Source organism: Entelurus aequoreus, linkage group LG05, assembly GCF_033978785.1.
Source record: "Entelurus aequoreus isolate RoL-2023_Sb linkage group LG05, RoL_Eaeq_v1.1, whole genome shotgun sequence".
In the NCBI taxonomy this organism is placed as follows: domain Eukaryota; kingdom Metazoa; phylum Chordata; class Actinopteri; order Syngnathiformes; family Syngnathidae; genus Entelurus; species Entelurus aequoreus.
Window position 1 is genome coordinate 84,042,329 of NC_084735.1, and position 23,287 is coordinate 84,065,615.

The 23,287-nt window shown below is 35.6% G+C and overlaps 1 protein-coding gene across 2 annotated transcripts in view; it reads right to left on the reverse strand.

Annotated features, from left to right (window-relative positions):
- The window catches only part of LOC133651133 (15-hydroxyprostaglandin dehydrogenase [NAD(+)]-like), a 31,129-nt gene extending 12,585 nt beyond the window's left edge, over positions 1–18,544 (reverse strand). The window contains exons 1-2 of one of the 2 annotated variants that reach the window (XM_062049095.1): positions 17,252–18,544; positions 10,182–10,305 (exon numbers count right to left, since the gene is read on the reverse strand). In XM_062049095.1, the coding sequence (XP_061905079.1) occupies positions 10,182–10,305; positions 17,252–17,344 (217 nt within the window). In that variant the 5' untranslated portion in view covers positions 17,345–18,544. The remainder of the gene's footprint in view (positions 1–10,181; positions 10,306–17,251) is intronic. The other variant, XM_062049094.1, reaches the window with a different exon arrangement.
- Positions 18,545–23,287: the final 4,743 nt, after the last annotated feature.

A 23,287-nucleotide genomic window follows, 5' to 3' on the forward strand; every position in this document is an offset into this window, starting at 1 on the left:
GTACTATATATAATGTGTGTTTCAGGGAGCAGTTACTAGCAGGTACTATATATAATGTGTGTTTCAGGGAGCAGTTACTAGCAGGTACTATATATAATGTGTGTTTCAGGGAGCAGTTACTAGCAGGTACTATATATAATGTGTGTTTCATGGAGCAGTTACTAGCAAGTACTATATATAATGTGTGTTTCAGGGAGCAGTTACTAGCAGGTACTATTTATAATGTGTGTTTCATGGAGCAGTTACTAGCAGGTACTATATGTAATGTGTGTTTCATGGAGCAGTTACTAGCAGGTACTATATATAATGTGTGTTTCATGGAGCAGTTACTAGCTGATACTATTTATAATGTGTGTTTCAGGGAGCAGTTACTAGCAGGTACTATATATAATGTGTGTTTCAGGGAGCAGGTACTAGCTGATACTATTTATAATGTGTGTTTCAGGGAGCAGTTACTAGCAGGTACTATTTATAATGTGTGTTTCAGGGAGCAGGTACTAGCTGATACTATTTATAATGTGTGTTTCAGGGAGCAGTTACTAGCAGGTACTATTTATAATGTGTGTTTTATGGAACAGGTACTAGCTGATACTATTGATACTGTTTGTTTCAGGGAGCATGTACAAGCAGATACTATTTATAGTGTATGTTTTAGGGAGCAGGTACTTGCAGATACTATTCATAATGTGGGTTTCAGGGCGCAGGTACTAGCAGAAACTTTCATAATGTGTGTTTCATGGAGCAGGTACTAGCAGGTACTATGTGTAATGTGGGTTTCTTGGAGCAGGTACTAGCAGATACTATTTATGTGTGTTTTAGGGAGCAGTTACTAGCAGGCACTATTTATAATGTGTGTTTTAGGGAGCAGGTACTACCTGATACTATTTATAATGTGTGTTTGAGGGAGAAGGTACTAGCTGACACTATTTATAATATGTGTTTCAGGGAGCAGGTACTAGTAGGTACTATGTATGTGTGTTTCAAGGAGCAGTTACTAGCAGGTACTATTTATAGTGTGTTTTAAGGAGCAGGTTGTAGCTGATACTATTTATAATGTGTGTTTCATGGAGCAGTTACTAGCAGGTACTATATATAATGTGTGTTTCAGGGAGCAGTTACTAGCAGGTACTATATATAATGTGTGTTTCAGGGAGCAGGTACTAGCAGGTACTATATATAATGTGTGTTTCAGGGAGCAGTTACTAGCAGGTACTATATATAATGTGTGTTTCAGGGAGCAGTTACTAGCAGGTACTATATATCATGTGTGTTTCAAGGAGCAGTTACTAGCAGGTACTATATATAATGTGTGTTTCAGGGAGCAGTTACTAGCAGGTACTATATATAATGTGTGTTTCATGGAGCAGGTACTAGCAGGTACTATATATAATGTGTGTTTCATGGAGCAGTTACTAGCAGGTACTATATATAATGTGTGTTTCAGGGAGCAGTTACTAGCAGGTACTATATATAATGTGTGTTTCATGGAGCAGGTACTAGCAGGTACTATATATAATGTGTGTTTCATGGAGCAGTTACTAGCAGGTACTATATATAATGTGTGTTTCAGGGAGCAGTTACTAGCAGGTACTATATATCATGTGTGTTTCAAGGAGCAGTTACTAGCAGGTACTATATATAATGTGTGTTTCAGGGAGCAGTTACTAGCAGGTACTATATATAATGTGTGTTTCATGGAGCAGGTACTAGCAGGTACTATATATAATGTGTGTTTCATGGAGCAGTTACTAGCAGGTACTATATATAATGTGTGTTTCAGGGAGCAGTTACTAGCAGGTACTATATATAATGTGTGTTTCATGGAGCAGTTACTAGCAGGTACTATATATAATGTGTGTTTCAGGGAGCAGTTACTAGCAGGTACTATATATAATATGTGTTTCAGGGAGCAGTTACTAGCAGGTACTATATATAATGTGTGTTTCAGGGAGCAGTTACTAGCAGGTACTATATATAATGTGTGTTTCAGGGAGCAGTTACTAGCAGGTACTATATATAATATGTGTTTCAGGGAGCAGTTACTAGCAGGTACTGTATATAATGTGTGTTTCATGGAGCAGTTACTAGCAGGTACTATATATAATGTGTGTTTCAGGGAGCAGTTACTAGCAGGTACTATATATAATGTGTGTTTCAGGGAGCAGTTACTAGCAGGTACTATATATAATGTGTGTTTCAGGGAGCAGTTACTAGCAGGTACTATGTATAATGTGTGTTTCAGGGAGCAGGTACTAGCAGGTACTATATATAATGTGTGTTTCAGGGAGCAGTTACTAGCAGGTACTATATATAATGTGTGTTTCATGGAGCATTTACTAGCAGGTACTATGTATAATGTGTGTTTCAGGGAGCAGGTACTAGCAGGTACTATATATAATGTGTGTTTCAGGGAGCAGTTACTAGCAGGTACTATATATAATGTGTGTTTCAGGGAGCAGGTACTAGCAGGTACTATATATAATGTGTGTTTCAGGGAGCAGTTACTAGCAGGTACTATGTATAATGTGTGTTTCATGGAGCAGGTACTAGCAGGTACTATATATAATGTGTGTTTCAGGGAGCAGGTACTAGCAGGTACTATTTATAATGTGTGTTTCAGGGAGCAGTTACTAGCAGGTACTATATATAATGTGTGTTTCAGGGAGCAGGTACTAGCAGGTACTATATATAATGTGTGTTTCAGGGAGCAGGTACTAGCAGGTACTATGTATAATGTGTGTTTCAGGGAGCAGTTACTAGCAGGTACTATATATAATGTGTGTTTTAGGGAGCAGTTACTAGCAGGTACTATATATAATGTGTGTTTCAGGGAGCACGTACTAGCAGGTACTATATATAATGTGTGTTTCAGAGAGCAGGTACTAGCAGGTACTATATATAATGTGTGTTTTAGGGAGCAGGTACTAGCAGGTACTATATATAATGTGTGTTTCATGGAGCAGGTACTAGCAGGTACTATGTATAATGTGTGTTTCAGGGAGCAGTTACTAGCAGGTACTATGTATAATGTGTGTTTCAGGGAGCAGGTACTAGCAGGTACTATATATAATGTGTGTTTCAGGGAGCAGGTACTAGCAGGTACTATATATAATGTGTGTTTCAGGGAGCAGTTACTAGCAGGTACTATATATAATGTGTGTTTCAGGGAGCAGGTACTAGCAGGTACTATATATAATGTGTGTTTCAGGGAGCAGGTACTAGCAGGTACTATATATAATGTGTGTTTCAGGGAGCAGGTACTAGCAGGTACTATATATAATGTGTGTTTCAGGGAGCAGGTACTAGCAGGTACTATATATAATGTGTGTTTCAGGGAGCAGGTACTAGCAGGTACTATATATAATGTGTGTTTCAGGGAGCAGTTACTAGCAGGTACTATATATCATGTGTGTTTCAGGGAGCAGGTACTAGCAGGTACTATATATAATGTGTGTTTCAGGGAGCAGGTACTAGCAGGTACTATATATAATGTGTGTTTCAGGGAGCAGGTACTAGCAGGTACTATATATAATGTGTGTTTCAGGGAGCAGGTACTAGCAGGTACTATATATAATGTGTGTTTCAGGGAGCAGGTACTAGCAGGTACTATGTATAATGTGTGTTTCAGGGAGCAGTTACTAGCAGGTACTATATATAATGTGTGTTTCAGGGAGCAGTTACTAGCAGGTACTATATATCATGTGTGTTTCAGGGAGCAGGTACTAGCAGGTACTATATATAATGTGTGTTTCAGGGAGAAGTTACTAGCAGGTACTATATATAATGTGTGTTTCAGGGAGCAGTTACTAGCAGGTACTATGTATAATGTGTGTTTCAGGGAGCAGGTACTAGCAGGTACTATATATAATGTGTGTTTCAGGGAGCAGTTACTAGCAGGTACTATATATAATGTGTGTTTCAGGGAGCAGGTACTAGCAGGTACTATATATAATGTGTGTTTCAGGGAGCAGGTACTAGCAGGTACTATATATAATGTGTGTTTCAGGGAGCAGTTACTAGCAGGTACTATATATAATGTGTGTTTCAGGGAGCAGGTACTAGCAGGTACTATATATAATGTGTGTTTCAGGGAGCAGTTACTAGCAGGTACTATGTATAATGTGTGTTTCAGGGAGCAGTTACTAGCAGGTACTATATATAATGTGTGTTTCAGGGAGCAGTTACTAGCAGGTACTATGTATAATGTGTGTTTCAGGGAGCAGGTACTAGCAGGTACTATATATAATGTGTGTTTCAGGGAGCAGGTACTAGCAGGTACTATATATAATGTGTATTTTCAGGACAACTTACAAGACAAAACAAAAAGTATTATTATTGTTTTGGAATAAAGCTGAAATAGTTTTGGTCAACTTGACCAAAGTTGTTATTTCAGGAGCATGAAAAAGTTTCCCACCGCAGAGAAAGAAGAACAAATGTGGTGACTCACAGCACAAACTGGTTGTGGGTTTCATTCCTCAGGCAATATTTAGCAAGGCAGGTTTGAACAAGAGAAGGAGAGTCAGTGTTGTGAGTCACTGAGGGACAAAAGTCATTCATCATTAGTCAAATATTATTTGAATATAAACAGGAAGTCGGCCATCTTGGTTTCCGTCAGCAAGTTTCAGGCTCGTATATTCATCAACTCCTTCAAGGGACTTTGACCAAATGAGCCGCGGGTCAAACGAGAGATACGAGACAAATGGGCGATAATAAAAGGTGAAGGAATGTTGCCTACGTCACATGATGTGGGCGTGGCTTGGAGACACACCTTGATCCCACGGCTCGCCACAATATTCCACACAACACAAAACTTTTGGACAATTTGTCTTTGACAAAGTCAGATCTCGATCATAATCGGTACAAAAGATGACGATGACACCCGAAGGTGCCGTATGCGTCAGTACCTGTTTGTACCCGATCATAGTGGGCGGAGCCTGGCGGCGAAAACTACTCCACGCCATCGTTATTGAACTGTCGTTACGCCACTTTAGATCTTATCAATTATTTGATCTTACCTCCTCCTTAGGAAGAAGAAAACATTTTGCGCCCCCCCCCCCCACCCAGTCTTAATTTGTTTAAAAACGTGTTATAAGTACACCTCTGCATAACATTGTATCCTTATTAAAGAAAACCCAAGAAAAAGAGAAAAACTTTATTAACATTGTTTTTTATCCTTTAACAGAAAATATTGAAAATGCATCAATTTGCCTGAAATCAATAAAAACATCCCTACTTCATGTAGATATTTTTGATACTGAAAAAAATGTATAAATAAATAAATGATAATACATTCATATTGATCAACGATATTAACTCGGTAGCACAATACAGAAAAAAAACCCTACAAAACTAAAATAAATAAAACCATTTCTGCTGATTTATTTTGTACGGAGCCCCTAAAGGGACATGGGGGAATTTTTTTTTTTATATTTTTTTTTTAGACATGTATCGCGTGCACATGAGAAACTTTCTCGTGCGCAAGAGAAACTTTTTATAAAGTTTTAAAAAAGAAATAAATAAAAAAATTATTATTTTTTATTTATTTATTTTTTAGACATGTATCTCGTGCGCAAGAGAAACTTTTTATAAAGTTATAAAAAAGAAATTAAAAAAAAAATTTTTTTTTTATTTATTTATTTTTTAGACATGTATCTCGTGTGCACGAGAAACTTTTTATAAAGTTATGAAACATTTTTAAAAATTATATATATATATATTTTTTTAGACATGTATCTCGTGCACACGAGAAACTTTTTATAAAGTTATAAAAAAAAATTTTTTTTAATTATTATTACTTTTTATTTATTTATTTTTTAGACATGTATCTCACGAGAAACTTTTTATAAAGTTATAAAAAAATATAAAAAAATATATATATTTTTTTTTATTTTAGACATGTATCTCTTGCACACGAGAAACTTTCTTGTGCGCACGAGAAACTTTTTATAAAGTTATAAAAAAAAAAAAATAATAATAATAATTATTTTTTATTTATTTATTTTTTAGACATGTATCTCGTGCACACGCGAAACTTTTTATAAAGTTATAAAAAAAATCAAAAAAATATTATTTCTTTTTATTTATTTATTTTTTAGACATTTATCTCGTGCGCACGAGAAACTTTTTATAAAGTTATGAAAAAAAATTTAAAATTATAATTTTTTTTTTTTTTTTTTTAGACATGTATCTCGTGCACACGAGAAACTTTTTATAAAGTTATAAAAAATAAAAATTTTAAATTATTATTACTTTTTATTTATTTATTTTTTAGACATGTATCTCGTGCGCACGAGAAACTTTTTATAAAGTTATAAAAAAATATTAAAAAATATATATATATTTTTTTTTAGACATATATCTCTTGCACACGAGAAACTTTCTCGTGCGCACGAGAAACTTTTTATAAAGTTATAAAAAATAAATAAAAAAATTAATTAATATTTTTTGTTTATTTATTTTTTAGACATGTATCTCGTGCACACGCAAAACTTTTTATAAAGTTATAAAATAAATTTAAAAAAATATTATTTCTTTTTATTTATTTATTTTTTAGACATGTATCTCGTGCGCACGAGAAACTTTTTATAAAGTTATAAAAAAATATTAAAAAATATATATATATATTTTTTTAGACATATATCTCTTGCACACGAGAAACTTTCTCGTGCGCACGAGAAACTTTTTATAAAGTTATAAAAAATAAATAAAAAAATTAATTAATATTTTTTGTTTATTTATTTTTTAGACATGTATCTCGTGCACACGCAAAACTTTTTATAAAGTTATAAAATAAATTTAAAAAAATATTATTTCTTTTTATTTATTTATTTTTTAGACATGTATCTAGTGCGCACGAGAAACTTTTTATAAAGTTATAAAAAAATATTAAAAAATATATATATATATTTTTTTAGACATATATCTCTTGCACACGAGAAACTTTCTCGTGCGCACGAGAAACTTTTTATAAAGTTATAAAAAATAAATAAAAAAATTAATTAATATTTTTTGTTTATTTATTTTTTAGACATGTATCTCGTGCACACGCAAAACTTTTTATAAAGTTATAAAATAAATTTTAAAAAATATTATTTCTTTTTATTTATTTATTTTTTAGACATGTATCTCGTGCGCACGAGAAACCTTTTATAAAGTTATGAAAAAATTTTAAAAATTATAATTTTTTATTTTTAGACATAAATGATAAATGGGTTATACTTGTATAGCGCTTTTCTACCTTCAAGGTACTCAAAGCGCTTTGACACTATTTCCACATTCACACACACATTCACACACTGATGGAGGGAGCTGCCATGCAAGGCGCTAACCACGACCCATCAGGGGCAAGGGTGAAGTGTCTTGCCCAAGGACACAACGGACGTGACTAGGATGGTAGAAGGTGGGAATTGAACCCCAGTAACCAGCAACACTCCGATTGCTGGCACAGCCACTCTACCAACTTCGCCATGCCGTCCCGACATGTATCTCCTGCACACGAGAAACTTTTTATAAAGTTATAAAAAAAAATATTTAAAAAAATATTATTTTTTATTTATTTATTTTTTAGACATGTATCTCGTGTGCACGAGAAACTTTTTATGAAGTTATAAAAAAATGTAAAACAAATAGACATGTATCTCTTGCACACGAGAAACTTTTTATAAAGTTATTAAAAAAAAAATCAAAAATTATTTTTATTTATTTATTTTTTTTTTTTTAGACATGTATCTCTTGCACACGAGAAACTTTCTCGTGCGCACAAGAAACTTTTTATATAGTTATAAAAAAATGTCTTTTAAATTATTATTATTTTTTATTTATTTATTTTTTAGACATGTATCTCGTGCGCACGAGAAAGATACATGTCTAAAAAAAATTCCCCCATGTCCCTTTAGGGGCTCCGTAATTTTAAGGTATTAGCAGGTACTATTTATAATGTGTGTTTCAGGAAGCAGGTACTATTTATAGTGTGTGTTTCAGGAAGCACGTACTGTTTAGTGTTTATTTCAGGAAACAGGTACTGACTGGACTCTCACAATATTATGTCAGACCCACTCGACATCCATTGCTTTCGGTCTCCCCTAGAGGGGGGGGTTACCCACATATGCGGTCCTCTCCAAGGTTTCTCATAGTCATTCACATTGACGTCCCACTGGGGTGAGTTTTTCCTTGCCCGTATGTGGGCTCTGTACCGAGGATGTCGTTGTGGCTTGTGCAGCCCTTTGAGACACTTGTGATTTAGGGCTATATAAATAAACATTGATTGATTGATTGATTGATGATTTATAGTGTTTATTTCAAAAAGCAAGTACTAGCAGGTACTATTTCTAGAGTTTATTTCAAGACGCAGGTACTATAGGGTACTATTTATGGGGTTTACTTCAGGAATCAGGTACTAGCGGGTACTACTTGTAGTGTTTATTTCAGTAGGCAGGTACTAGCGGGTACTGTTTATAGTGTGTTTCGGTGAGCGGGTACTATTTATAGGGTGTTTATAAAGGGTGTTTATAAAGTGTGTTTTATGGAACAGGTACTAGCAGATACTATTGCTAATGTGTGTTATGGGTAGTAGGTACTAGCAGGTACTATTTATCATGTGGGTTTTAGCAGTTATTAGCAGGTACCATTTATAATGTGTGTTTTAGGGAGCAGGTACTAGCTGATACTATTTATAATATGTGTTTCAGGGAGCAGGTGCTAGCATACACTTTCATATTGCGTGTTTCACGGTGCAGGTACTAGCAGGTACTATTTATGTGTGGTTCAAGGATCAGTTACTAGCAGGTACTATTTATAATGTGTGTTTTAGGGAGCAGGTACTAGCAGATACTATTTATAGTGTGTTTTAAGGAGCAGTTACTAGCAGGTACTATTTATAATGTGTGTTTTAGGAAGTCGGTACTAGCAGGTACTATTTATAATTTGTGTTTTAGGGAGAAGATACTAGCTGATACTATTTATAATGTGTGTTTTAGGGAGCAGTTACTAGCAGGTACTATTTATAATATGTGTTTCAGGGAGCAGGTACTAGCAGGTACTATCTATGTGTGGTTCAAGGAGCAGTTACTAGCAGGTACTATTTATGAAGTGTTTTAGGGAGAAGGTACTAGCAGATACTATTTATAGTGTGTTTTAAGGAGCAGTTACTAGCAGGTGCTATTTATAATGTGTGTTTTAGGAAGTCGGTACTAGCAGGTACTATTTATAATTTGGGTTTTAGGGAGCAGTTACTAGCAGGTACTATTTATAATATGTGTTTCAGGGAGCAGGTACTAGCAGGTACTATCTATGTGTGGTTCAAGGAGCAGTTACTAGCAGGTACTATTTATAAAGTGTTTTAGGGAGAAGGTACTAGCAGATACTATTTATAGTGTGTTTTAAGGAGCAGGTACTAGCTGATACTATTTATAATGTGTGTTATGGGGAGCAGGTACTAGCAGGTACTATTTATAATGTGTGTTTTAGGGGGCAGATACGAGTAGGTACTATTTATAATGTGTGTTTTAGGGAACATGTACTAGCAGATACTATTTATAGTGTGTTTTAAGGAGCAGGTACTAGCTGATACTATTTATAATGTGTGTTTTAAGGAGCAGGTACTTGCAGATACTATTTATAATGTGTGTTTTAGGGGGCAGATACGAGCAGGTACTATTTATAATGTGTGTTTTAGGGAGCAGGTACTAGCAGGTACTGTTTATACTGTGTTTTGAGGAGCAGGTACTATTTATAGTGTGTGTTTTAGAAAGATGATTTATTTTTTCCAAACAAAATGAGTTAGTTCGGAAAAATGGCTCCATTAAGCACATATACTCCAAAGATAAATATTACATAGAAATGATTACATGGAGGTATGGATAGTATTTAAAGGCTGCTAAATGCATGACTAGTTTGAGTCAGGGTTTTGTTTAGCAGATATCCCAGGATGCAACGGGACACTTAAACCCGGAATCCGCTTCAATGGCCACGTATGTTTAGCACACAAGGAATGTGACTTGGCAGACTATGCTCTCTTTGTTCAATGCTAGCAATAACAACAAACTCAGCAACTACGAGCGTGTGCAGTACCGAAGACTGCCACCGGGCACCTGTGACGCGCTAGCCTACTGGGTTTGTTTTTGGCTAATTTCCTTGTTTTTTCACTAGAAAAAAAGCCACAATATTGCGTCAGCAACATTTACCTTTCATCTGCTCCTCTGATTGGACGTCACATCTCAGGAACAAAGCTCGGTCTTTACCGTCCTCCTTGTTCAGAGCGTCCATGAGGATCCTTCCGGCACTTTCATCCACGTCCAACAGAACCACCTGCAGCACAAAGACAGTATATATATATATATATATATATATATATATATATATATATATATATATATATATATATATATTTATATATATATCTACATAAACGTCTATATATAGTATCACTGCGTCTGTCTATATACTGTCCTCAGAATGATTGCCAAAGATGGGCACAATTTTTAACGGAAATAATTGTATTAAAGCGCATGCTTCCTGACTCCTTTTTGACCCTCGGGCTGTTCCGTAGCGTGGGGGGATTGTTACGGCGGGGTCGCATGTTAATGCGTGGATTGTTTCCCCGAGATACAGGTTAAGACAATGATTTATTCTTCATAAATCAGTCCAGAATACAAAATTGCAGGAAAATACACCTAACAAATGAAAATAATCAGCACCCATGGCAACCAAGAAAACACAAACCCGGAGGTGCTGAAACAGAACTAGGACTTTTCGATGCCAAAAGTCAGGTCTATCTTCAAAACATGTCAACGCACCTTCTCAAACCAATCACACTTGTCCGGCTTCAAAATAAAAGCGCTATTCTTTTTATAGAATAATCATGTATATATTATCACACAACTTGATGCTTAAGGGCCGTTGCTATAGTTATTATCAATTGTGCTGAAGCTGGCAATCCAAAAGATTGCAAGTCGTCGCGTATCAGTGTTGTGTTCAGACTTGGACTGCTGACTGCCAAGGCCGAACATCGAGTACCGGGACGCAGACAAAGCAGAGACGGGGCGATATCACCAGCATCAACACATTTGCATTTTATTAGTAGTCATATATTGTGTCTAACTGGAGCTGTTGAGATATATATATATATATATATATATATATATATATATATATATATATATATATATATATATATATATATATATATATATATATATATATATATATATATATATATATAAAAAAAAAATATATATATATATATATATATATATATATATATATATATATATATATATATATATATATATTAGAGATGTCCGATAATATCGGCCTGCCAATATTATCGGCCGATATATGCGTTAAAATGTAATATCGGAAATTATCTGTATCGGTTTTTTATTATCGGTATCGTTTTTTTTTTGTTTTTTTTTAATTAAATCAACATAAAAAACACAAGATACACTTACAATTAGTGCACCAACCCAAAAAACCTCCCTCCCCCATTTACACTCATTCACACAAAAGGGTTGTTTCTTTCTGTTATTAATATTCTGCTTCCTACATTATATATCAATATATATCAATACAGTCTGCAAGGGATACAGTCCGTAAGCACACATGATTGTGCGTGCTGCTGGTCCATTAATAGTACTAACCTTTAACAGTTAATTTTACTCATTTTCATTCATTACTAGTTTCTATGTAACTGTTTTTATATTGTTGTACTTTCTTTTTTATTCAAGAAAATGTTTTTAATTTATTTATCTTATTTTACTAATTTTTTTAAAAAGTACCTTATCTTCACCATACCTGGTTGTCCAATTTAGGCATAATAATGTGTTAATTCCACTACTGCATATATCGGTTATCGGTATCGGTTGATATCGGTATCGGTTGATATTGGTATCGGTAATTAAAGAGTTGGACAATATCGGAATATCGGATATCGGCAAAAAGCCATTATCGGACATCCCTAATATATATATATATATATATATATATATATTTATATATATATATATATATATATATATATATATATATATATATATATATATATATATATATATATATATATATATATATATATATATATATATATATATGTATATATACATATATATACATATATATATAATAAAACTGTAAGACACACACACACACACACACACACACACACACACACACACACACACACACACGCATGCACGCACACACTTTAATGCACACAAAAGTACCAACAATTGGTATTGTTGATTTATGGTTGTGTTAAAGAGTGCTAAAGTCTGTTAAATATTGTTGAAGAGTGTTAAAAAGTGCAAAAGACTGCTAAATTGTGCTAAAGAGTGTTGAATAGTGCTAAAGTGTGTTAAAGAGTGCACAAGACTTCTGAAGTGTGTTAAAAAGGGTGTTAAAGAGTGCTAAAGTGTGCTAAAAAGGGGTTCAAGTGTGCTAAAGAGCGCTAAGGTGTGCCGAAGAAGAGTGTTGGAGAGTGTTAAAGAGTGCTAAAGTGTACTAGATTTTGTTTAAGTGTGCTAAAGAGTGTTAAAGAGTTCTAAAGCGTGTTAAAGAGGGGTTCAAGTGTGCTAAAGAGTGTTAAAGAGTTCTAAAGCGTGTTAAAGAGGGGTTCAAGTGTGCTAAAGAGTGCTAAAGTCTGCTAAAGTGTGTTAAAGAGTGCACAAGACTGCTGAAGTGTGTTAAAGAGTGCTCAAGTGTGCTAAAGACTGCTAAAGAGTGCAAAAGTGTGCTAAAAAGGGGTTCAAGTGTGCTAAAGAGTGCTAAGGGGTGCCAAAGAAAAGTGTTAGAGAGTGTTAAAGAGTGCTAAAGTGTGCTAGATTTTGTTTAATGTGCTAAAGAGTGTTAAAGAGTACTAAAGCGTGTTAAAGAGGGGTTCAAGTGTGCTAAAGAGTGCTAAAGTCTGCTAGATTTTGTTTAAGTGTGCTAAAGAGTGTTAAAGAGTACTAAAGCGTGTTAAAGAGGGGTTCAAGTGTGCTAAAGAGTGCTAAAGTCTGCTAGATTTTGTTTAAGTGTGCTAAAGAGTGTTTAAGTGTGCCGAAGAAGAGGTCTAGAGAGAGTTAATGAGTGCTAATGTGTGTTAGGTTTGGTTGAAGAATGTTAAAGTGTGCTAAAGAGTGTTAGATTGTGCTAAAAACGAGTGCTGGAGAGTGTTAAAGAGTGCTAAAGTCTGTTAAATTGTGTTGAAGAGTGTTAAAGAGTGCTAAAGTCTGTTAAATTGTGTTTAAGAGTGTTAAAGAGTGCTAAAGTGTGTTAAAAAGTGCTCAAGACGGCTAAATTGTGCTAGAGTGTTAAAGACTGCTAAAGTGTGTTAAAGAGTGCACAAGACTGCTGAAGTGTGTTAAAGAGTGCTAAAGACTGCTAAAGTGTGTTAAAGAGTGCACAAGACTGCTGAAGTGTGTTAAAGAGTGCTCAAGTGTGCTAAAGACTGCTAAAGAGTGCAAAAGTGTGCTAAAAAGGGGTTCAAGTGTGCTAAAGAGTGCTAAGGGGTGCCAAAGAAAAGTGTTAGAGAGTGTTAAAGAGTGCTAAAGTGTGCTAGATTTTGTTTAAGTGTGCTAAAGAGTGTTAAAGAGTACTAAAGCGCGTTAAAGAGGGGTTCAATCCCCACCTTCTACCATCCTAGTCACGTCCGTTGTGTCCTTGGGCAAGACACTTCACCCTTGCTCCTGATGGCTGCTGGTGAGCGCCTTGCATGGCAGCTCCCTCCATCAGTGTGTGAATGTGTGTGTGAATGGGTGAATGTGGAAATAGTGTCAAAGCGCTTTGAGTACCTTGAAGGTAGAAAAGCGCTATACAAGTATAACCCATTGATCATTTATTCAAGAGTGCTAAAGTTTGCTAGATTTTGTTTAAGTGTGCTAAAGAGTGTTAAAGTGTGCTGAAGAAGAGACCTGGAGAGAGTTAAAGAGTGCTAATGTGTGTTACGTTTTGTTGAAGAATGGTCAAGTGTGCTAAAGAGTGTTAAATTGTGCTAAAAAAAAGAGTACTGGAGAGTGTTAAAGAGTGCTAAAGTGCTTTAAAGTATGCTAAAAAGTGCTAGAGAGCGTTAAATAGTGCTAAAGTGTGCTAAAGAGTGTTAAATTGTGCTAAAAAAAAAGAGTACTGGAGAGTGTTAAAGAGTGCTAAAGTGCTTTAAAGTATGCTAAAAAGTGCTAGAGAGCGTTAAAGAGTGCTAAAGTGTGCTAAAGAGTGTTAAAGTAGTTACAGTTTTTTCCAATTGCTTACACACTACATTTTAAATGTTCACACAGTAAACAAACAGAGTCTATGTCTGATATCAGGCATGGACTCTGTTTCACAGTTTTTGCGAAATATTGCTTCACACGCATCTTGCACACAGATAAGGATTGTGATACACACTTTATCACACTTTACACACACACTAGGGTTGTAATACACACAATTGAAAAGAAAATGGAATGTTGTGTTTGGAAAAGTGTGTAAATCCTTTTGAAAAAAGACACACAGTTAGTCAAATTGTGTGTAAGTAAATGGAAAAAACTGTAGAAGACTGCTAACGTGTCTTAAAGTGTGCAAAAGAGTGTTAAAGAGTGCTAAAGACTGCTGAAGTGGGTTAAAGAGCGCCTAAGTGTGTAAAAAAAAGTGCTAAGGACTGGTAAAGTGTGCTACAGAGTGTTAAATAGGGCTCAAGTGTGTTAAAGAGTGTTAAAAAGTGCCAAATGGTGTTAAAGAGTGCTAAATTGTGTTAAATAGTGCTAAAGTGTATTAAAGAGTGTTAAAGAGTGGTCAAGTGTGTTAAAGAGTGTTAAAGAGTGCTAAAGTGTATTAAAGAGTGTTAAAGAGTGCTAAAGTGTGTTAAAGAGTGCTAAATTGTGTTAAATAGTGCTAAAGTGTATTAAAGATTGTTACAGTAAAGAGTGCTCAAGTGTGTTAAAGAGTGCTAAAGTGTGTTAGAAAGTGCTAAAGACTGCTAACGTGTGTTAAAAAGTGTTAAAGAGTGCACAAGACTGCTGAAGTGTGTTAAAGAGTGTTAAAGAGTGGAAAAGATGTGTTGTAAAGTGCACTAAAGAGTGTTTAACAAAGTTTTGTCAAAGAGTGTAAAAGTGATAAAGTGTGCTAAAGAGTGTTAAAGAGTACTAAAGTGTGTTAAAGAGGGGTTCAAATGTGCTAAAGAGTGCTAAAGACTGCTGAAGTGGGTTAAAGAGTGCCTAAGTGTGTTAAAAATGACTAAAGACTGGTAAAGTGTGCTAAAGAGTGTTAAAGAGGGCTAAAGTGTGTTAAAGAGTGTTAAAAAGTGCCAAATGGTGTTAAAGAGTGCTAAATTGTGTTAAATAGTGCTAAAGTGTATTAAAGAGTGTTAAAGAGTGCTCAAGTGTGTTAAAGAGTGCTAAAGTGTGTTAGAAGTGCTAAAGAGTGCTAAATTGTGTTAAATAGTGTTAAAGTGTGTTAAAGAGTGTTAAAGAGTGCTCAAGTGTGTTAAAGAGTGTTAAAGAGGGCTAAAGTGTGTTAGAAAGTGCTAAAGACTGCTAACGTGTGTTAAAAAGTGTTAAAGAGTGCACAACATTGCTGAAGTGTGTTAAAGAGTGTTAAAGAGTGGAAAAGATGTGTTGTAAAGTGCACTAAAGAGTGTTTAAAAAGTTTTGTCAAAGAGTGTAAAAGTGCTAAAGTGTGCTAAAGAGTGTTAAAGAGTACTAAAGTGTGTTAAAGAGGGGTTCAAGTGTGCTAAAGACTGCTAAAGACTGCTGAAGTGGGTTAAAGTGGGTTAAAGAGCGCCTAAGTGTGTTAAAAAGTGCTAAAGACTGGTAAAGTGTGCTAAAGAGTGTTAAATAGGGCTTAAGTGTGTTAAAGAGTGTTAAAAAGTGCCAAATGGTGTTAAAGAGTGCTAAATTGTGTTAAATAGTGCTAAAGTGTATTAAAGAGTGTTAAAGAGTGCTAAAGTGTGTTAAAAAGTGCTAAAGACTGCTAACGTGTGTTAAAAAGTGTTAAAGAGTGGAAAATAAGTGTTGCAAAGTGCACTAAAGAGTGTTTAAAAAGTTTTTTCAAAGAGTGGAAAAGTGCTAAAGTGTGCTAAATGGGTGTTTTTGATTGATTGATTGAGACTTTTATTAGTAGATTGCACAGTGAAGTACATATTCTTCTAACGTGTGTTAAAAAGTGTTAAAGAGTGCAAAAGACTGCTGAAGTGTGGTAAATTGCCCTAAAGAGTGTTTAAAAATGTTTTGTCAAAGAGTGTAAAAGTGCTAAAGTGTGCTAAAGAGTGTTAAAGAGTACTAAAGTGTGTTAAAGAGGGGTTCAAGTGTGCTAAAGACTGCTAAAGACTGCTGAAGTGGGTTAAAGTGGGTTAAAGAGCGCCTAAGTGTGTTAAAAAGTGCTAAAGACTGGTAAAGTGTGCTAAAGAGTGTTAAATAGGGCTTAAGTGTGTTAAAGAGTGTTAAAAAGTGCCAAATGGTGTTAAAGAGTGCTAAATTGTGTTAAATAGTGCTAAAGTGTATTAAAGAGTGTTAAAGAGTGCTAAAGTGTGTTAAAAAGTGCTAAAGATTGCTAACGTGTGTTAAAAAGTGTTAAAGAGTGGAAAATAAGTGTTGCAAAGTGCACTAAAGAGTGTTTAAAAAGTTTTTTCAAAGAGTGGAAAAGTGCTAAAGTGTGCTAAATGGGTGTTTTTGATTGATTGATTGAGACTTTTATTAGTAGATTGCACAGTGAAGTACATATTCCGTACAATTGACCACTAAATGGTAACACCCCAATAAGTTTTTCAACTTGTTTAAGTCGGGTCCAGTGTTAGTGTGTTAAAAAGTGCTAAATAGTGTTAAAAAGTGCTAAATAGTGTTAAAGAGTGCTAAAGTGTATTAAAGAGTGTTAAAGAGTGCTAAAGTGTGTTAAAAAGTACTAAAGACTGCTAATGTGTGTTAAAAAGTGTTAAAGAGTGCAAAAGACTGCTGAAGTGTGGTAAATTGCCCTAAAGAGTGTTTAAAAATGTTTTGTCAAAGAGTGTAAAAGTGCTAAAGTGTGCTTAAGAGTGTTAAAGAGTACTAAAGCGTGTTAAAGAGTGGTTCAAGTGTGCTAAAGAGTGCTAAGGTGTGCTGAAAAAGAGCGTTAGAAAGTCTTAAAGAGTGCTAAAGTGTGCTAGATTTTGTTTAAGTGTGCTAAAGGGTGTTTAAGTGTGCTGAGGAAGAGGTCTGGAGAGAGTTAGAGAGAGTGCTAATGTATGTAAGAATGGTAAAGTGTGCTAGAGAGTGTGAAAGTGTAAAAGTGGACCAAACATGACACACAAGGACATTTTTCTTGGACTTACCTTCGCTCCGTTTTTAAAAAGCACCTCGCTGATCGCTTTGCCGATCCCTGCTGCTGCTCCTGTCACCACGCACACTTTCCCGCTCACAGGCATGGCTGTGTGCTCGCAAGTGTGCTAAAAGACTGCTAACGTGTCTTAAAGTGTGCAAAAGAGTGCTAAAGACTGCTGAAGTGGGTTAAAGTGGGTTAAAGAGCCCCTAAGTGTGTTGAAGTGCTAAGGACTGGTAAAGTGTGCTAAAGTGTGTTATATAGGGCTAAAGTGTGTTAAACAGTGTTAAAGTGTGTTAAAAAGTGCTCAATATTGTTAAAGAGTGCTAAATTGTGTTAAATAGAGCTAAAGACTGCTAAAGTGTATTAAAGAGTGCTGAAGTGTGTTAGAGAGTGTTAAATAGTGCAAAAGACTATGGAAGTGTGTTAAAGTGTGGTAAAGTGCACTAAAGAGTGTTTAAAAAAAGATTTGTCAAAGAGTGTAAGACTGCTAAAGTGTGCTAAAGAGTGTTAAAGAGTGCAAAAGACTGCAGAAGTGTGTTAGTGTGCTAGAGTGCACTAAAGAGTGTTTAAAAAAAATGTGGGTCTAAAAGGGCTAAAGTGTGCTAAAGAGTGTTAAAGAGTACTAAAGTGTGTTAAAGAGGGGTTCAAGTGTGCTAAAGAGTGCTAAGGTGTGCTGAAGAAGAGTGTTAGAGAGTCTTAAAGAGTGCTATAGTGTGCTCGATTTTGTTCAAGTGCGCTAAAGAGTGATAAAGTGTGCTGAAGAAGAGGTCTGGGGAGAGCTAAAGAGTGCTAATGTGTGTTAGGTTTTGTTGAAGAATGTTAACGTGTGCTAAAGGGTGTTAGAATGTGCTAAAAAAAAAAAAAAGAGTGCTAAAGAGTGCTAAAGTGTTTTAAAGTATGCTGAAAAAGTGCTAGAGAGCCTTAAAGAGTGCTAAAGTGTGCTGAAGAAGAGGTCTGGAGAGAGTTAAAGAGTGCTAATGTGTGTTAGGTTTTGTTGAAAGCGCGCTAGAGTGTGTCAGATAGCACTGAAGTGTGCTAGAGAGTGTGAAAGTGTGCCGAATGATGTGGAAGTGTGGCTGCAGTAGAGGAAGAAGCATGCGAGGCACTTCCCCCAGCAAGTCTAAACATGGTCGCAGGAAGGTTGCTTCATCAAGTTGGCAAACGTCCTCGTTGTTTTTCCAACTTTTCAGCCATTTTCCAACGACTTGCTGGCAAGGCAGACTTTTTTCTGAAAGCAAATGAAACCCACAACCACCGAGCTAAAAGGATCTCCGACCCCGACTCGGTGTCTCACTTCCATGCACATTCATACGTCCATCTTTGGCCTCCGAGGGTACATTCTGTGGCCAACGTTGCGTCACGTGTCGTGTCGACGTCCACGCGGGCTTCGAGGGAGTGGACCAGAGGTGGGAATGTGTTTTAAAAGGGAGTGAAATGAACGTCACGCGTGCGGAGCCGACTCCGAGGTTGCACTAATTGCACGCTGCTGTCACAAAACATGTCGAAAAACAACATTTTTGCAATGAAGTTTGGTTGAAATGTTGTCCTAAACACCTGCATGTTCCGTGCGTGGCCACTAGAGGGAACCAGAGCGCTGCAACAAGCCCTTTACAGCCTGTCTATAGCTTCCAATACAGTATACTGTATATATACACACTATATGACTGTGCATGTACTATACAGCAGGGGTCAGCAACGCGGTGCCCGCGGGCACCAGGTAGCCCGTAAGGACCAGATGAGTAGCCCGCTGGCCTGTTCTAAAAATAGCTCAAATAGCAGCACTTACCAGTGACCTGCCTCTATTTTTTAAATTGTATTTATTTACTAGCAAGCTGGTCTCGCTTTGCCCGACATTTTTAATTCTAAGAGAGACAAAACTCAAATAGAATTTGAAACTTCACTTGTTTAAATAAATTCTTTTTTTTTTTTACTTTGCTTCTTATAACTTTCAGAAAGACAATTTTAGAGAAAAAAATACAACCTTAAGAATGATTTAAGGATTTTTAAACACATATACCTTTTTACCTTTTAAATTCCTTCCTCTTCTTTCCTGACAATTTAAATCAAAGTTCAAGGAAATTAATTTTTTTTATTGTAAAGAATAATAAATACATTTTAATTTAATTCTTCATTTTAGCTTCTGTTTTTTCGACGAAGAATATTTGTGAAATATTTCTTCAAACTTATTATGATTAAAATTCAAAAAAATTATTCTGGCAAATCTAGAAAATCTGTAAAATCAAATTTAAATCTTATTTCAAAGTCTTTTGAATTTCTTTTAAAAATTTTGTTCTGGAAAATATAGAAGAAATAATGATTTTTGTTTGTTAGAAATATAGCTTGGTCCAATTTGTTATATATTCTAACAAAGTGCAGATTGGATTTTAACCTATTTAAAACATGTCATCAAAATTCTAAAATTAATCTTAATCAGGAAAAATTACTAATGATGTTCCATAAATTATATTTTTAATTTTTTCAAAAAGAGTCGATTTAGCTAGTTTTTCTCTTCTTTTTTTTTCTCGGTAGAATTTTGAATTTTAAAGAGTCGAAATTGAAGATAAACTATGTTTCAAAATTTAATTGTCATTTGTTTCGTGTTTTGTCCTCTTTTAAACCGTTCAATTAAGTGTAAATATCATTAATTATTAATAATAACATAGAGTTAAAGGTAAATTGAGCAAATTGGCTATTTCTGGCAATTTATTTAAGTGTGTATAAAACTGGTAGCCCTTCGCATTAATCACTACCCAAGAAGTAGCTCTTGCTTTCAAAAAGGTTGGTGACCCCTGCTATACAGTATACACATTTTGAATCGGTATTTAGTGTTAATTGAAGGTCTCTGAGAGGAATGTTTGCCTATCAGCTGCCTTCATGTGGGACACACCCAGCTGACAAAAAAAAACTCCTCTCAATCTTCTTCAGGGCTTCCTTGGCGGGACCGGACACGCCCCTGGAGCGCGTTGACGTTGTGGGAGCGCTGCCAAAACATTTAGGGCACAGCCGTAAAGGTCAGAGATCGCGTCTGCAAACAGTATTCTGCATAAAATAACATGCGTGGTGTGTTTGTTGTTGTTGTTGTGAAGTGTGTTGGGGTCTTGGGGCACTAGGAGGTTAACCCCTTTACTACTATTACCCCATGTGGCCCTTGGCAAAGGCCCAGTACCTGACTGCCCCCTAGCCAGGGATACGGTGAAGACCTCAAAGGCGGAAGACGGTAGATTTTTAAGAACTACCACAACGGCCGCGATGGCGGAGGAAGGCCGCAGCAGAAAAGGGTCCCCCGGTCGTCTTGGACTCCGTGCCACTGGACCCTGACCCGATTTCTGTCAAGGATCGTGTGGTGACTGACTGTACACCAGTTCTACCCACGTTAAACTAAGTCACGCACAGGCATCCTCCATAAAGGGATACACCCCTACCAGGAGGATCGTCATACTCGTTCGAGTGACCGCCGATAGAGTTTGTTGTCATTCCAAGATGAACGCAATGAACACAAAATAATGAACTATTTATTTCTGTTACATTTAAAATGGTATTACTGTAAATCAGGGGTCCCCAAACAGCCGGGGGCCGGGCTGTGTTTATATATATATATATATATATATATATATATATATATATATATATATATATATATATATATATATATATATATATATATATATATATATATATATATATATATATATATATATATATATATATATATATATATATATATATATATATATGTATGTGTATGTGTGGGAAAAAAATCACAAGACTATTTCATCTCTACAGGCCTGTTTCATGAGGGGTTTTCCTCAATCCTCAGGAGATTTAATCATGTGGGCTCTGTACCGAGGATGTCGTTGTGGCTTGTACAGCCCTTTGAGACACTTGTGATTCAGGGCTATATAAATAAACATTGATTGATTGATTGATTTTTGGATAATCTAATTAAGACATAGATGAAAGTTCTCTTTTTCTGGCCATTTTGAGCGTTTAATTGACCCCACAAATGTGATGCTCCAGAAACTCAATCTGCTCAAAGGAAGGTCAGTTTTGTAGCTTCTGTAACGAGCTCAACTGTTTTCAGATGTGTGAACATGATTGCACAAGGGTTTTCTAATCATCCATTAGCCTTCTGAGCCAATGAGCAAACACATTGTACCATTAGAACACTGGAGTGATAGTTGCTGGAAATGGGCCTCGATACACCTATGTAGATATTGCACCAAAAACCAGATATTTGCAGCTAGAATAGTCATTTACCACATTAGCAATGTATAGAGTGTATTTCTTTCAAGTTAAGACTAGTTTAAAGTTATCTTCATTGAAAAGTACAGTGCTTTTCCTTCAAAAATAAGGACATTTCAATGTGACCCCAAACTTTTGAACGGTAGTGTATATTTATACATAGCCGAGGTTTCTGTAGTTTATCCATTATACAGAGCTCAATACCGGGGTCGAGTGGAATATACGTTAAAACACAGAGGCTATAGCATCCCTACAAGCCTGTTTCACCAAACAGCTACATTTTTGTTTCATCTGACATCACATGGACAAAGATAAGACCTTCTGGAGGAAAGTTCTGTGGTCAGATGAAACAAAAAATTGAGCTGTTTGGCCACAATACCCAGCAATATGTTTGGAAGAGAAAAGGTGAGGCCTTTAATCCCAGGAACACCACGCCAACCGTCAAGCATGGTGGTGGTAGTATTATGCTCTGGGCCTGTTTTGCTGCCAATGGAACTGGTGCTTTACAGAGAGTAAATGGGACAATGAAAAAGGAGGAGTACCTCCAAATTCTTCAGGACAAGCTAAAATCCTCAGCCCGGAGGTTGGGTCTTGGGCGCAGTTGGGTGTTCCAACAGGACAATGACCCCGAACACACGTCAAAAGTGGTAAAGGAATGGCTAAATCAGGCTAGAATGAAGGTTTTAGAATGGCCTTCCCAAAAGTCCTGACTTAAACATGTGGACAATGCCGAAGAAACAAGTCCATGTCAGAAAAGCAACACATTTAGCTGAACTGCACCAATTTTGTCAAGAGGAGTAGTCAAAAATTCCACCAGAAACTTGTGGATGGCTACCAAAAGCGCCTTATTGCAGTGAAACTTGCCAAGGGACATGTAAGCAAATATTAACATTGCTGTATGTATACTTTTGACCCAGCACATTTGCTCACATTTTCAGTAGACCCATAATAAATTCATAAAAGAACCAAACTTCATGAATGTTTTTTGTGACCAACAAGTATGTGCTCCAATCACTCTATCACAAAAAAAATAAGAGTTGTAGAAATTATTGGAAACTCAAGACAGCCATGATATTATGTTCTTTACAAGTGTATGTCAACTTTTGATCGCGACTGTATATACATATATATATATACGGTATATATATATATAAAAATATATATATTATATATATACATATATATGCCATGGTAACACTAAATGTTCCCAATTTAGAGTACCCCCATCGGCGCAAACGAGACCTTTCCGAAGGTATAACATATGTGGGGGGTTCGTTGGCCGGTTCGTCTCGTATTAAGCGTAAGAGAAACGTGCGGAACTATAATAAAGTTTGAAGTATGAGCAATAATAATATGGGCTGCTTGCATTGCAAGCGCCCATTCACTGCTGCTCGGCAGCATGTGGATGGGCGCTGGCATTGCAGCAGGCCCATAATAATTGATGTATTGAATAAAAAATGCTAAAAAAAAAATACATATGAAATTACCATGCTTCAATTATTTGATCAAAGAATGCTGAAAATAACCTTCCAAGTTGTATTTGACAATATATGCTGAAAATGGAATGGAAAATATGTTTCATTTCATTTTTCTAAGAATTATAATGAGAATAAAACTTTAAAATGTAACTATGTTTTTCAAAAATAAGATGGAAAAATCTAAATCATTGTGGGATTTCTGTAATAATTATTTCCCAATCATTTCTAGTGTTGGTTTGTTGTTGTTTTTTTGTTTGTTTTTGTTGGGAGGCGTTATCTTTGAAATTTGTGCGGTTATTTAGGTTTGTATTTTATTCCAAATATTA